The sequence below is a fragment of the Cheilinus undulatus genome, linkage group 23 (genome assembly GCF_018320785.1).
Source record: "Cheilinus undulatus linkage group 23, ASM1832078v1, whole genome shotgun sequence".
NCBI classification, from domain to species: Eukaryota; Metazoa; Chordata; class Actinopteri; order Labriformes; family Labridae; genus Cheilinus; species Cheilinus undulatus.
The window spans coordinates 17751631-17766093 of record NC_054887.1 but is presented as its reverse complement, the minus strand read 5'-3'; the positions used below and the strand labels follow the sequence as shown (position 1 = coordinate 17766093).

General features: G+C 37.6%; 1 protein-coding gene across 3 annotated transcripts in view; it reads right to left on the bottom strand.

Moving 5' to 3' along the window:
- Window positions 1–5242, bottom strand: part of exoc4 (exocyst complex component 4) — a 187452-nt gene extending 182210 nt beyond the window's left edge. For all 3 annotated transcript variants that reach the window (XM_041780750.1, XM_041780753.1, XM_041780754.1), the window contains exons 1-3: window positions 5138–5242; window positions 4299–4488; window positions 2481–2675 (exon numbers count right to left, since the gene is read on the bottom strand). In XM_041780750.1, coding sequence (XP_041636684.1) covers window positions 2481–2675; window positions 4299–4488; window positions 5138–5217 — 465 coding nt within the window. In that variant the 5' untranslated portion in view covers window positions 5218–5242. The remainder of the gene's footprint in view (window positions 1–2480; window positions 2676–4298; window positions 4489–5137) is intronic.
- Window positions 5243–14463: the final 9221 nt, after the last annotated feature.

Below are 14463 nucleotides of genomic sequence, written 5' to 3'. Positions count from 1 at the left end.
GATCAAACATACTCACCCTTGTAAGCCAGCACCAGATTTACTTAACTCATATTTCTTATGTTTTCAGACCTGCAATGATGATGAAATGTTGTGTGTAAGCTGTTAAGTTAACCGCCTAAAATCAAGGGCTGTAGCTTTGGTTAACGGGACCTCTCTAAACAAACAGTGGCTGGATGGTAGCTAGATGTAGCATTTAGCCTTTTGCAGTAGTTTGATCTAGACAATAGAGATAAGTAAAGAATGCGTGAGAAAAAGAGATGGAGACTGGACTGAACCTGGGCCGCATATGTATTTGGGGCACGCCTCAAATGCTAGGCCAGCTGCACCTGTTAACTCTTTTTTGATTTAAAAAAATATATTTTGGGGCATTTTATGCCTTTATTTATCAAGGAAGATAGTGGACAGACTTTGAAACAGGGATCAGAGAGTGGGGGAGATATGTGGGAAAGTAGCCACAGGCTGGACTTGAACCTGGGTACATGGGGCGTGTCTTCAGCATCTCTAAGATTATAAAATTAAGCTTCAAAATCCTGAAAAATGAGGCGGTAAAATCTGCTCTAGGAAGGCGCGAGTGTGTCAGTTTGAATGAGCTGAAGCCAAGCCCACTTACAAGAAATACAATCCTTTCAAATCTGTGCCCTTAATTCTGATTTTAAAGCATCGATTTGTCAATGATCACTTTACTGTTTTACTTGACCATTGCAGCTGATCAGCTGTAGCTCACAGTAAAGAAGTTTTTCTTATTTAAATAATTTATCTCCATAAGTCGGGGAAAAATTCTAGTCAGATTCATTAGAGATCCAAAACATCTCATGTTTGATTAAATCTAAATCTTATGACCAAAAGCAGAACAACTAGCCTACTACCTCTTTAGATTAATCGGTTATACAGTAATTAACTTCTGGCAGAATTATTTTGGGACTATGTCCAAAATATAAGGCATGAATATTAGAGACCATCCTTTTATAACAATATTTAGTACACGTCAGGAACACAATCCACTCACCTCTAATCAGTTGACTGTTTTAGCTTTACATTACTGTTAGCAAGACAAAGACTTCTACTACAGTGGAAGTTTAGTGAAGTCTCATCTATGTCTCAGTCGCTTCAAAATGTCATGTTTTTCTTGAAACTAGAAAAGATCAGAGAGAGAAAGACATGTAAAGACTCAACTGAAGCCATGCGGTGCCAGCAAAGGCACAGGGAAATTAACCTGGAAGGAGGACTGAAGCCTAGCAACACTAGCACTGCTAACTTTTGTCACACTCATTAGATCAATGTAATATAATTTACTCTAGAAACACAGTGACTCTTTATTTAGCCTTGCTCATCAAATTGTGCTCAATAACTCCTGTTTTTTAACACTCAGAAAATTCAAAAGTGTCTGAATTGAAGTTTGCATTTAATCAACTTTGAAATTATTCTCCCAGGACCATCCCTAATGGAGAAGTTTACCTACAAACTCCTATAAAATATAAAAATTAGTCTTACTAACATCTTCTACAAAGTGAAATCCTCGAATTTGGCTTAGGTGTATGAAGAGCACACTTAAACCTCTACTATTTTATCATGAGCTAAATAAATGTGTCACCAAAACTAAAAGCAAAATGGATGCATCCAATTCCATTTTGACCTGCTAAGGAAAATACAATGAACTCTAAAGTTTGCTTTTTACATACAGATCAAAAATTGTGATTATACAAGCGCGTGGAGGATGTAGATGCTGCATCCTACTGACTTTGAGCATTCTGCAACCTTTTAAAACACCATGCACAGACGGTGCAAAAGTTAAATGAGGCTCCAGCTCTCTCCTTGCCCACAAAGATGATTTTCTTCATGGTCCTTTGGGCATATCATCATCCCTCTTTTCATTCATCCTCCTCAGAAAACTCCGTTCTAGCAAACTAATTATTACCAAAGTCTGAAGGAAGATATGTGGGAGTGACACAAGAAGGGAGAGAGGGAAAGGAAAGGAAAGCAACAGAGACATCAGAGAGTCTGGCCGTTTAGTCCTCAATGCCATCCTTCGGCTCCCCTGTGGAGCGTGCTGCAAGCACACATCAAAAGAACAAGAGCACAGGCATACATACACACCTGAAGCGGCCTCTCTGCACTCAGATGGTGTTCGCTTGAAGTAAAAGAGCTGCAACCACTGGGCTGTTCAAGGCTAGAAAAGGATTCTTTAAAGGGATGACAGGCGCCTGGAAATCAACCTTAGCAGCAATACTTCATGGACTCTGGTGTTTATGTATTTGTACTGTGCACAGTACGAGTCCCTACAGCACCATGCTGCTTCACATTTGTCTCCTATGCATTTGCATATATTTTTCTGCAACTTCCAACCTATTTTTCCCTTTCCTCCATCCAATTAACCACAAGAAACCACTGCAAGACCAAAACTATCATGCAGTCCTTGTTTTTTGCTTGTACTGTCTCTCTGATTTTCATAAAACTACATCTCCAGCGATAGGTCTACTCACCAGCATATCAGTAGCATGAAGGTAGTGCTTGCTTGCCATGTAGGCCTCCAGACGCTGAGGCACCTGCTTGATACTTTCAATTTCATCCAGCAGCTGGAGGACATGTTTGTGTTCGATCCCCTCGATCCACAGTTTCCTCAGCTCGTCCCTTTTGCAGTGCAGCAGCATTTTACAAGACAGGAGGTTCTCCTTTACCTGCAAGGAAAGAGTGAGTCAAAAGTCAAAAAGTAACAATGTTTTTCCTGTAGGCATGTTTTTGTACAGTACAACTCTAGACACAAGCTTATCAAAAAAAAAACAAACGTTGAGGCTTTGTTACAGACACTGAAATGGCAGTTATGACCACTTCTGTCATGTCCTGACAAATTAAATGTCCAATAAATAATTAGCAATCATGCAGGTTACTTCAAACAAAGTCAGATTTATGAAGTAGAATGACTTATCAACCAGTTAACTTGAAACACAGACTTCACAACAAACTGAGTAACCCTCCAAAATAAGAATAATTATTAATTTCAAGTGTAAGTACAAACACATATCTGTAATAGGAAAATAAATTAATTAATCTTATAAGACGCTCTGAGCAAATCTGATGCAACACTACTGAGAAGTACTGCCTTTAAGAAAGATAAGCTATCTAAGCTAAACTGCCCTTTAATAGCACAACTTCTGGGGTTCAATTCATGTACAATGACACAAAACATACAAGTTTAATTAATCTTTCTTATAGTTAAAAAAAAAAATAATAATAATAATAGCATCTGCATTACAGCCCAATAATGGTATCAGTCATCACAAAGGAGTCAAACCAGCATCTGTGAGTCCATCAGTCAGCATCCAGGCCTCACAAGAGTACAGTAAGACCAGAGAGACCAAGGACTGAAAGACTCTGTTGCCAAGACAGGTGAACTTCTCCACAACTTCCACGCTCTCACCATCCACAGATTCCATGTTAACATCTATGGCAATTCAAACGCCTAATTCTTTTTTTTTGGCCTAGGTATCGGTTAAATTAAACTATAATAGCATAATTCAACAACTTTATAATATGTTAGGAAACTGTTTGGCACCCAAAATAAAGCAAGATAATGTTTTATCAGCAACTATTGTAGTGTTTACTTCACATTTTGTTGGTCGTCTTATTCTATAATGCAGCTGCTTGTATTTTTTCAAGTGCCACATAGAAATCATTGACTATTGTCGTCAAAAAGCCTCTTCTGTTTTAAGGTTCTGGCACTGAATTGCTAACTTCATTGGAGCGCCACCTCTTAACTGGGAAACTGAATGTATTGCACCTCTTGTTAATGTTAAAATAATGCATACAGCCATTCTACTGTAACATTTGTTATTATCTGTGGTGAAAATGACAGACATGAAATAAAAAGGTGAAACAGATTCTTGAGTCATCCTCAAAACAGTGAACTGCATTCAACGGTTAAATCCTGAAGGTAGACTAGGTGTTATGTTGCCACATACCCAATTATTCAGAAAGGAGCCATTATCCCACAGAAGTTAGAATTATATTCAGAGAGAGATGATTCAGAATACAACTGTCAATTGTTATAAATTCAGTTTTCCTTTGGATGGACTGGTTTTGTATTAATTAGGTCAGTTTTCATCTTTGGAAATAAAGAAGGCAAAAAACAAAGGCAACAGCAGCTTTAACACATAAAAAGACACATATTGTTATAACTGAAAATTCTTAACTACACAGCTCAGAGTCACTGCTTTGAATTACAGACTGAATTTCCAGTCATGGTTTTCACATCCATACAAATTAATTTGTCTATAGCCCATTGTTGAGTTCCCTCTTCCTACCTGTTTGATCTTGTTGCGGGAGCTGGTGATGCGTTCAGTGATGCTCTGGTAGGTCCGGATGGCTGTGGTGAGTTCAGCATAATGCTGAACGATCAACTGATCCAGATCCCTATCACATGTCTCAAAGGCCTCTTCAAGACGACCTTTCTCTGTCTCCCTGTCTTCAACATCATCACTGCTGGACAGAGTCCTGCAACCAAGAGAATGGAAAGATTACAGTCACTTCAATCCTAAAATACACCTCACGTTTCTCAATTGAGCATCAATACAGCAGCACACAATAGAAAAAATTACAATACAAGACTTTGCATGGCAAAAACACAGGAACAGGTACCCTGTATTAAATTACTTTAAAATGTACAACAGCATAAATAGAGGTGTTGTTACAAATAGAATACATGATCTTTTCATAGATTCAGCAGAATAATTTTATTTATTTGAATTATGTGTTAAAACATGTCTTAAATAATATAACACGGATCCCTTACAGGGCTAAGTGTTGTGATTTGACAGAAAATATTACAGTTTTAAGTTGGAATAGTCGGCGAACTACAACTGTTATAAGCTATTCGAAGAAAATAACTTGTTTTTCACATGAGAAACCAAAATGACTGTTAATATCAACCGCAGACTGACTTATTGTTTTGAAGACGAAAATAACGCACGTATGCGTTTATTTCTTTCATAGATTCAACACAGGAAGGATGTTGCTAGCATTTAGCTTTAGCATAAAAGCTAGCTGTCAGTCCGAGTCTGCCGCAAATGTCAGAACAATTCAAGAAATGCTTGTCTACTGAGGAGCAACGCTAACTTTATATGAAGAATATAACAAACGTCACCTTATGACAGAGATGAGAAGTCCAGAGGGGTCTTTATTTTTGCTTACAGCACTCCTGTATCTCCCTGTATCAGCTGCCATTTTTCCAGCTGCGGCACCCAAACAGGAAGACACGAGCGCGAGGGTACACTGAGGCATGCTGGGAGTTGTAGGATGTATATGTAAAGTAGCTAGCGCCGTTAATGTTGGATATTTTCGACAAATGCTCAGACATTTGAGAAAAAATAAGAAAATTATCATCACATTACACCAATAAAGTGCTAAGAAAATAGGTTTAGGTTTCCTCTGTTTTAGTGGAGCATTTTTCACCCAAATATGGAGTTTTGCACTTCTTCTAGGTATTCTCTCAGGTATGACCTAGAAGTAGACTATAGTTAAACTAGAGAAAGACACAATTCATTGTTAGATGAACTAAATAAATGTTGTGAGAGCCCATTAGAAGAAAACCTTTGATTTTGTAATAGGTTCTTCCCCTTTGTCCATGTGCACTAAAACGATACCTCAGTGCACTGATATTTTGAGTAATTTACAATGCCAAAATTACAAATAACTACTTCACAGTGACATTTTCAATCCAGTCCTCTTGAGACAGATAAAGCAAAGGTCGCGTAAGCCAAAATGACAAAGACAGTGAGTGTCAGTGAGTTAATAGTCTCTCCCATTTAGAACATAAAGTGCTGGACTTGGCGGGGCTTTCCTGTGCTGTATCTCTGACAATCTCTGCTGTACCAATGAGAGTGGGAGAGGGCATTGATTCCAGAGCAAAAGGGGTCGATTCCCAGCAGCCTGGGCCTTGATTGATGCGCCGGTGGACTGACGAGATAACATTGTGGGAGATCTTTGTGTCCCTTTCTAAAAAAAAAAAACAAAAACAATCTCTGTGTCATCCAGGAGCCACTGTTTTTCTTTAGAAGGTGCCAAGCTTCTCACGTCCAAGTTTAATTTTGAAGTTCTTATCACCTTTCCTTGCAGCCCAAGTCCCATCAGTCCAACTAATCTACAGGGCTTCTTTTTCCTCAATAACGCAGAGCCAAGGTTATTTCTTTCGGCTTGTTGTGTGTGTTGAAGCTAAGTGATTGCTTTGACAGACTGACCTGTGAGTGGATTAAATAGAAGAACAATACGGTCTTTGGAGGACGTATCTATATGATCTTTAATGTATGGATCTAAATGCAAATGCTGCTTCACAATCCCTGTGTCATTCATCTGATGCTCCGTAAAAAAACAAAAGTAGCACTGGAGGCACTTTTTATGGCACAATAGGCTCTATTTGTTAAAGACTACAGCACATAATAGCTTATAAAAAGTAGCTGTGCCTAAACAACAGATATAGTAAGTATAAGAGATGATCAATAAAAACAAAACCTTCATTTAAGCAGGTCTTTTCTGTAGTAAGGTTCTTGTGATCAATAAATAATTAATGTCTCAGCTTTAAGAATCTGTTTTAATCTAATTTGGTGTGCTAATTAAATTCTCGGTTCAAGATACAAGCTTCAGTATGTATAATTAGAGCAAATAAGGAACGATTCAAGAGTTGTGTAAACACAGTACTTTCACCTCTCCAGTGATATTCCTTGTAACTTGAGAAAATTATTCCAAGTTTATTAACAGGAAGAAAATCATGTCTTGTTTCCATGGAACAGCAAAACATTACATCCAAAATACACCTGATTATTTTAAAAATAACCTCAAATCATTTGTATTTTGGACTTAAGTTTAGTCTAAGTAAGTAATCTCCAGTTCAACCGGACAACTTAATTTCTGCTACTGCTCTGCCTCAGCCTGTTAATCTTGCGAGACATTTTCATCTTGTGACATGAAATCTCATGATGTTTGAGTCTTGAGGGATCCCGTGGCATGACATCTTGTCCCACTACTGGCCAACACTGGGTCATCTGGGGAATCCTTTATGGCCCAATATATCCTGAGATTCTGAAGCTGTGAAACAATTTTGAATATAAGTTGGTTCCAAATCACTCAAATAGTAACAATCCTAATGTTAGAACAAATTATGGGCTTGAACTTTCAATTTCTTCAAAAGTAAATATCGGTAAAGGCAAGGCCACCCATTAAGGGGGATGAGGGGAGAGCTTTCTGGGGCCCAGCTAAACTGGGGGCCCATGGAGGTCAGCAAAATCATGGTTCATTGTAAAGCTAAATGATGATAACCATGTTCATTGTGTTTTTTACCTGGTTAATAACCACTGCTATCAACAAATATATTTTTCTTTTATTCATACATGCTGTATTTTAGCCAGAGTTCAAATGAATTAAAAGTGGCAAAAATGTACTTAAAACCACAAAATGGGTATAAAAAGTGGTGAAAAGGGGCTAATGCAGGAAAGAACAGGTTAAAAGTGGAAAAACAGGCATAACATATAGTGAAATGCTGTTAAACCTCCCACAAGTGAAGGTGTACACATGTAGATATGTGAATATTGCTTTTATTGTTATTATTATTATTATTATTATTATTGCTGATTTTGGCCATATTGTATTTAAGTATTGTTTGCACATTTTATTTCTTACTTTTGTTTAATATAGCTATTTCTGTCTCTCTCTTGTTAAGCTGTTGTAATAACAAAATTTCCCCCGATGAGGGATCAATTAAAAGTTTATCTCTATCTTAACTGTTGTAAAATGGGTGAAAAGAGACAAAAATGGCTTAACAGAGGAAAAAAAATGGGCTGAAAGGGCAAAAAATGATTAAAAGTGGCAAACAACAGGCATAACAAATAGTGAAATGAGGTAAAATTGTGAAAAGTGGGAATAAAAAGTGTTGAAAACAGGTAAACAATTGTAAAACAGTTTAACAAAGGCAAAAGCTGGCAGTAAAAGTGGCTAAAAAAAACTGGTGAGCAGGGAAAAAATGACATAAAGTTGAAAAAATGGCTCAAAAAATAGAAAAAAAATGGGTGGAAAGTGGCAAAAATAGGTTTAAATGGCAAAAGTGGGTAGAGAAGGATGTGAAATAGGATTTAAACACCGCAAAAATGGGTTAACAGAGGCAAAAAAATAGGCTGAAAGTGGTAAAAATTGATTTTAAGTGGACAAATCATGGGTAGAAAAAATGCTGAAATAGGATTTTAAAGGGGCAAAATGGGTCTTATGTGGTAAACAGGCAGAACAAGTGCCCAATATTGATGAAAAGTGGCAGAAAGACCAGCAAAAATGCTACTGATCCAACATACATATGATAATTCCATCAACAAATCACAGCTGGGGAAGGCCCATTCTTTGGGTTTTCAGGGGCACAGCAAAATATAAAGGCAAGTCTGGGTTAGGGGCGACATTGAAGCCAACAGGGAATCCTCAAAAGACCATACTGTTTCACCAAGGTACACTCAGGCCAAAAAGGCTGGGTCATTTTACTCCAAAGGATGCTACCCCTCATCACTGGATGAAACAGATTCCAACAAACCTGCAAGGTTAACAAGCAGCACGATTGCACAGGGTCAAAGTAAGTGGTCAGTTTTCATTATGATAGTTAATAACCATACTTCTGTCAAGGTTCTTTTCCACAATCTATATTGTATTCACACCAGTGATATTTAAACCTGTATTTAGTGCAGCCTGAGGCTTTTCAGAGAAAGTCCCCTCTGGGCATTACTTCATATTCTGAGTCTTTATTATGTAATCTTTTCATTTAGATGAGTCTTATTGTAAAGGTGAGGGATTTCGCTGCTCGTGACAATAAAATGAATATTAAAAAGAAAACCTGAGTGGATTTTAGACTTTCTTAAAAACAGATCTCAGGGTACATGGTTCTGTGTCCCATGACGCCATGTTCCTTCATTGGTTTTATATTGGCTATTTTGTTTCCTGATAACAGCAAAAGTCCCAATCAAGAGGAAAAATTCTACTGTATGCAGATGATACAGGCATGTTGAGTCGGTTACAGGGAAGGGACAGCTGAGGAGAGACAGGAAAAATGTGAGGAGAGAATGGAGGAGGACATACACCAAACAGCGCTTAAGACTTATAATGGCGCCTGCTCTACCAGCTGAGCTATGTTGTATTAGACAATGCCAATGATGTCCTTCATCTTGCTGCTCATCAGACCAAATAGCTGTTCTGGAGAGGCCCGTCAGGGGCCATGTGTTAGGGCAGGTGGTACCGGCCATGTCACTATCAGAAGCTGCGTGTGTGAAGCTTGTATTTGCACAAGGGTATTGCTGAGATTACAGATCCCTTCACTAATTTATCCTTTCATGAGGGCACACAAATTGTTATGTATTTTAATCAGATTAAAAATGTTGAACAAATGTAACAAGACATTATAAAAGAAGTTAGATTTCAGAGGTAAGTTTAAAATCATAGGCATCAAGGTACCTGATTTGTCCTAAAACTTTCATGAGAGAGCAAAATCGAAGGCTCAAAGCATCATCCTCAGCATCCACTCTACAGTGAACCTGAGCCCTCCGGCACAGATTTAGATTACCTGAGGACAAATCCAAAAGAAAATTCTCCTCTCAAGCCATCACTCTACTGAAGTTGAATCAAGTATGAAGTTTTTATTCTTCTGACATCTGGCAGTTGTTTACTTTCATTTGCCCCTTAATTTATTTTCATATTAAAGTTCTTTAATGCCTCTTATAAATTAAGCAAAATTCCCCTTAGGGACAACAAAGTTGAACGCTAAAGCTGAGGTTGGCTCCACAATAAAGCAGAACATTACGACAACACATATTTACAAAGTTTAGGACTCAGGATGTTTGAGGGGTAGGGGCAATAATGATACAGAAAGGCACTGCATGAGGCGAGGCACCAAAATAGTTGTCATTCTTTTATGGAGTAGTTCAAAACTTTGGTTGAGATGAAACCTTTTTGTGTTTTTTAACTAATGATTTTTTCCTACTGCAATAAAATAGACGAGGAATTGTAAACTATTTATCCACTAGATAAACAAGTGAGAAGGTCAGTGAAAATTAACTTTTTATAAAGAAGCTCCATCAGGTTAGGGGTAGTCATTGTGCTGAATATATAGCAGAAATCTCCTTTTGACCATGTGTTTGAAGATACGGACAACCTTGATCGGGTTCATTCAAATTCCCTTCTTCATGGCTGTAATAATGACTGCTCTACTGAAACAGTTGTCACTGGTGATGTGACCTAAATAGTATTTCTAAGAACTTGGAAAGACCACTGGAAACTTTAAAGACACCCTAAAGCCCAGCTCAGATCAAAGATTCACAACCCAACAAGGCTGTTTCAGAATTTCAGCACTGCTCAAGCTGTGTGAACTAGGCTGTCACTTCATACTCAAATAACTTCAAATTCAAAGACTGAGAGTCCTGCTACATAGAAACAACGCATTGTCTCTCCTCACCGTAGTGTGAACTGTTCAGCTTTTAGAAAGCTGCGGAGTGGTTGTCACAGGTAGTCTCATTGTGAATCTTTGGTCTTATCCTATACTGGAAAGGCATCCAAAAGGGCACTTTATCAAGGTTGATACACCGAAAGGGCCCTTTAGCCGGAACTTTTTCTTGTTTTGACTTCTGGAAAAGCATCCTAAAGGGCATTTTATTTTGTTTTTCTCTGAAATTGCCCCCCAGAGGGAACTTTATTATGTTTTGTCCACTGGAAAGGCACGGACACCACTTTATCATTTTTCTTTCATTGGAAGGGCCCCCAAGATGGTACGTTTATCATGTTTTGTTAATTCAAAGGCACCCAGTGGGACACTTTTTTATGTTGTGTCCACTGTAAAGGCAAACAAGAGGGCACTTTATCATGTTTTGTCTATGGTAAGGGCACCAGTGATGACACTTGTCCATAGGAAGGCCAACCAAGAGGGTGCTTTGTCATGTTTTGTCAACTTAAATTGCACTTTATAATGTTTGCCAACCAAAGGGCATTCTTAGGGCACCCAAGAGGGCACTTGTTCAAGATTTGTCCACCAAAAGTGTACATGATTGTGTTGTTTTTATTGGAAGAACATCCCAGAGGGCATTTTTTCATGTTTTGTCCACTCTAAGGGCACCTGAGAGGACATATTTGTCCTTTTAAAGGACATTCCATGGCACTTTATCATGTACTGTCCACTGTAAGGCATCCCAGAGGGCTCTTAATCGTGTTTTATTTATATTGGAAGGGCCCCCACAAGTCATTTTATCATGTTATGTGCAATGTTAGGGCACTTCTATCAGAAAGGCATCCCAAAGGGCACATTATCACATTTTGTCCACTAAAAGGGCACCCAAGTGCACAGTTTCTCAAACACAAGGGCACAAGGGAGGCAACACCCCCTGCCCTCCTTCTAAATCCACTGGTGTATTTGAATTTAAAAATGTGTTATTCTGTAAAATACGTGGCATTACCATTTACAACCAGCTTAACCCTTTTCTATGTCTTCATGTTTAGTGCAAAAATAGTTTTCTGAAAGCCAATAGCATCATGTATACTATGACATGAGCTCTCTGATATCAACTGTCATTTCCTTTCTTGTATATAGGTGAGTTTGTCTGTCTCTTTCTGCACATGCAGCATTTTCAGTTGCATGCACTTGTATATAAGCCTACTAATATATTTGAGAAGGTCGATATGTTATTGTGCAGAAGATTTGATTATTACTACATATTTTTTCAATAATATTAGAGTGTACACATCCACAATGATTTCTTGAAAAGATTTGGGTTGATTTATTTGTGCACAGCATTATAAACACATAAGAAAAACTGAAAAATCAGCAGAACAGAGCATTAGAGAAAACAGGAGTAGGTTATTGTGTGTTTATCAAGTTTACAGGACGATTCCTATGACCTGTCATTCTTCATAAATTCATCTCTCCTTGGGGTTTGTCAAATTTCCAGCTGAAGTTTCATGATCTGAAAGGCTGCATGAGTTTATACAAGGCATAGTTTTAAAGAAAATTAGTATTCTCCAATGTAATGATATCATTAGATAGCACAGTAATACTTGAGGTAGTCTATGTTAGTTATTTATTTAGTGGTCTGGTTGCATGCAGCCTTGAAGAGCACAAACGATAGATTTTTTCTTGTAAGCAATAAGGTTCTCCTATAAAAGTAAAAAAGGTCTTTACAGCACATTCATGCAAAGATCTCCTCTAAACTACTTGTCAGAGTGTCTAATTGCATCAGCTTATGACTTCACTGTCCTTTTTAGCTAAAAATAGTTAAATCATAAAGAAATTCAGATACAAAGATTTTGTCAGAAGCTTGAGGTTCCACTTGAAAACCAGTTATACTCTGGAAAACATGGGGTTTTGTTGGCCTACATCGCCTAATAACTTCAGTCAGCCACAGGTAATGCTGGACTTGATAATGGAGATCACACTGACTAATGGGATCTTGGGATAATCATAATTTCACCTGTACATGATGTCAGTGATTGGATGTTACATGAATCCATAACCCCCTTACATCTGCACAGGGCCGTGTACAAAACCTGCTTTGTTTTTTTTTTATTAACCTCTTTCACCACAGTTACGCAGGAAACTATTTCTTTTCTGCAGAAAATCTCAAAGATTTCATTTTTTCCTAGACTTAAGCTAAACAAAACTGTTTTATGCAGGCTAGTGAAAATGTCAAAATATTTCAGCCACGAACAGAAAAATTCACATCTTTTTACAAAAGGATTGTAAACATTAAGTGTAAAGTGTTAGAATGTGGCACTACCTTTTTTTAAATCAGATATGAGTCCTATTCACACTTAACAAAACTCTTGAAATATCTCTGAATTTACCTGGGTGAACTGCATGTATGCATGTGAACAGCTGAGTATTTTTCATTGACTGATGGGCAAACTAAGAAAATTTACCAAGACAGTCTTGCTGCAAACCACATCAGACTGGAAGACCACTACAGTGGAGATGCCGCCTCTGTCAGAACAGAAATACACGCTAAAACGTTGAAAATAAGTCAGGGTATAGGTTAAGGTAAGGGTTAGGATACCAAAACTAAAAGTAAAAAACCTCACCAAGAAAACCTGATAACATAACATGTAATAAATCTGAGTCAACAGTCTGGAAGAAAAAAGTTTGTCCTTCATGAAAATACTCTAGCGCAGCAAACCTAGCTAGAGCTAAAACCAATGAAGTTAACGAAGCTAAGTAGATAGCTTAGCTTCATTAGCAAAATCTAAAACTAATGAAGCTATGTTAGCTATGTAAGCTAATATGGTAACTTAGCAAGGTAGCTAAATTTCAAGAACACAACGCTATATTAGCTATGTAAGCTACATTGCTAATGTAGCTAGGCAGCTAACGCTATGGTACGTAGCTAAAGAAAAAGCAAACAAAGCTATGTTAGCTATGTTAAATTATGCTTTATTTACTAAAGCTAGACTTGCTTTAGAAGTAGTAATGAAAATGGTGGCTCCCTTTAGCTTCATTAGCTTTGGCTTTGGCTAATTTGGGAATATGTAAACAAGCAAGTCAGGAGATATTTTTTTGGGTAGGTTACTCCAAAAGTGTCCTGAATTTTTAAATGTGAAAATGACTATATATCTAGGTTTAACAACTTCACCAGCAGATAAGTAGAGAACAAAGAGAGCACTAGAATTAAGTGAATACTTACCTCCATTAAATCTGCTCTCAACTGAGTACAGTTTGCTCCCTTGAAGCACTTTTTAAAGCTGTAACACTGAACACTTAACCTCTGCAAATAGTACCCCTTGTCAGCCCTTGCCAAGCTAAAACAGATTCATTTTACTTTCATATTAAAAATATTGCAAACTTCACTATCATACAATTATTCTGAATATTGGATGATTATCTATTTTGACTTGAACAAAAGTTAAAAAAAAAATCCATGCACACTGAAATCCCTCTTACTCTGATCACTGAATGACTTCCTTACGCTCTGCCTTCAAATGAATTGGTTGTTTTGATAACAATGTTATGATGCATCTTGTTATTTTAAAAATACCTTGGTGGAATACCTGCCTCAAGATGTATTTAAAGTCATTATCAATAACGTTATGTTATGATGGCAACACAACGGAATAAACAAACGTATTTGTGTGGTAAAGATCTAGCCTCCAAAGATGAGACAAACGTGCCAATTTGAAAAAGTTGCACGACACAGTTCATTGCTGTATGACATTTTCCAGATAACTTTGGCTCTCCAAGTTAAAATTTTTGAAAAAGCATAGAAAAAAAACTTATGTTGATTTTTAAAATGTTCATTTTGAGAGGAATTGATTTTATAGTATCTGTCTCCAGCCATTAAATAATGAAACTGCTTTCCATACAAACCCACACTCCCACTTCTCAGCATGCATCACATCCAATCAGAGGAGCCGATATTAGGCCCCGCAACAGTCCGTCCAATTGAATCCTTCCTTGTTGAAGTACGTCATGCTAAG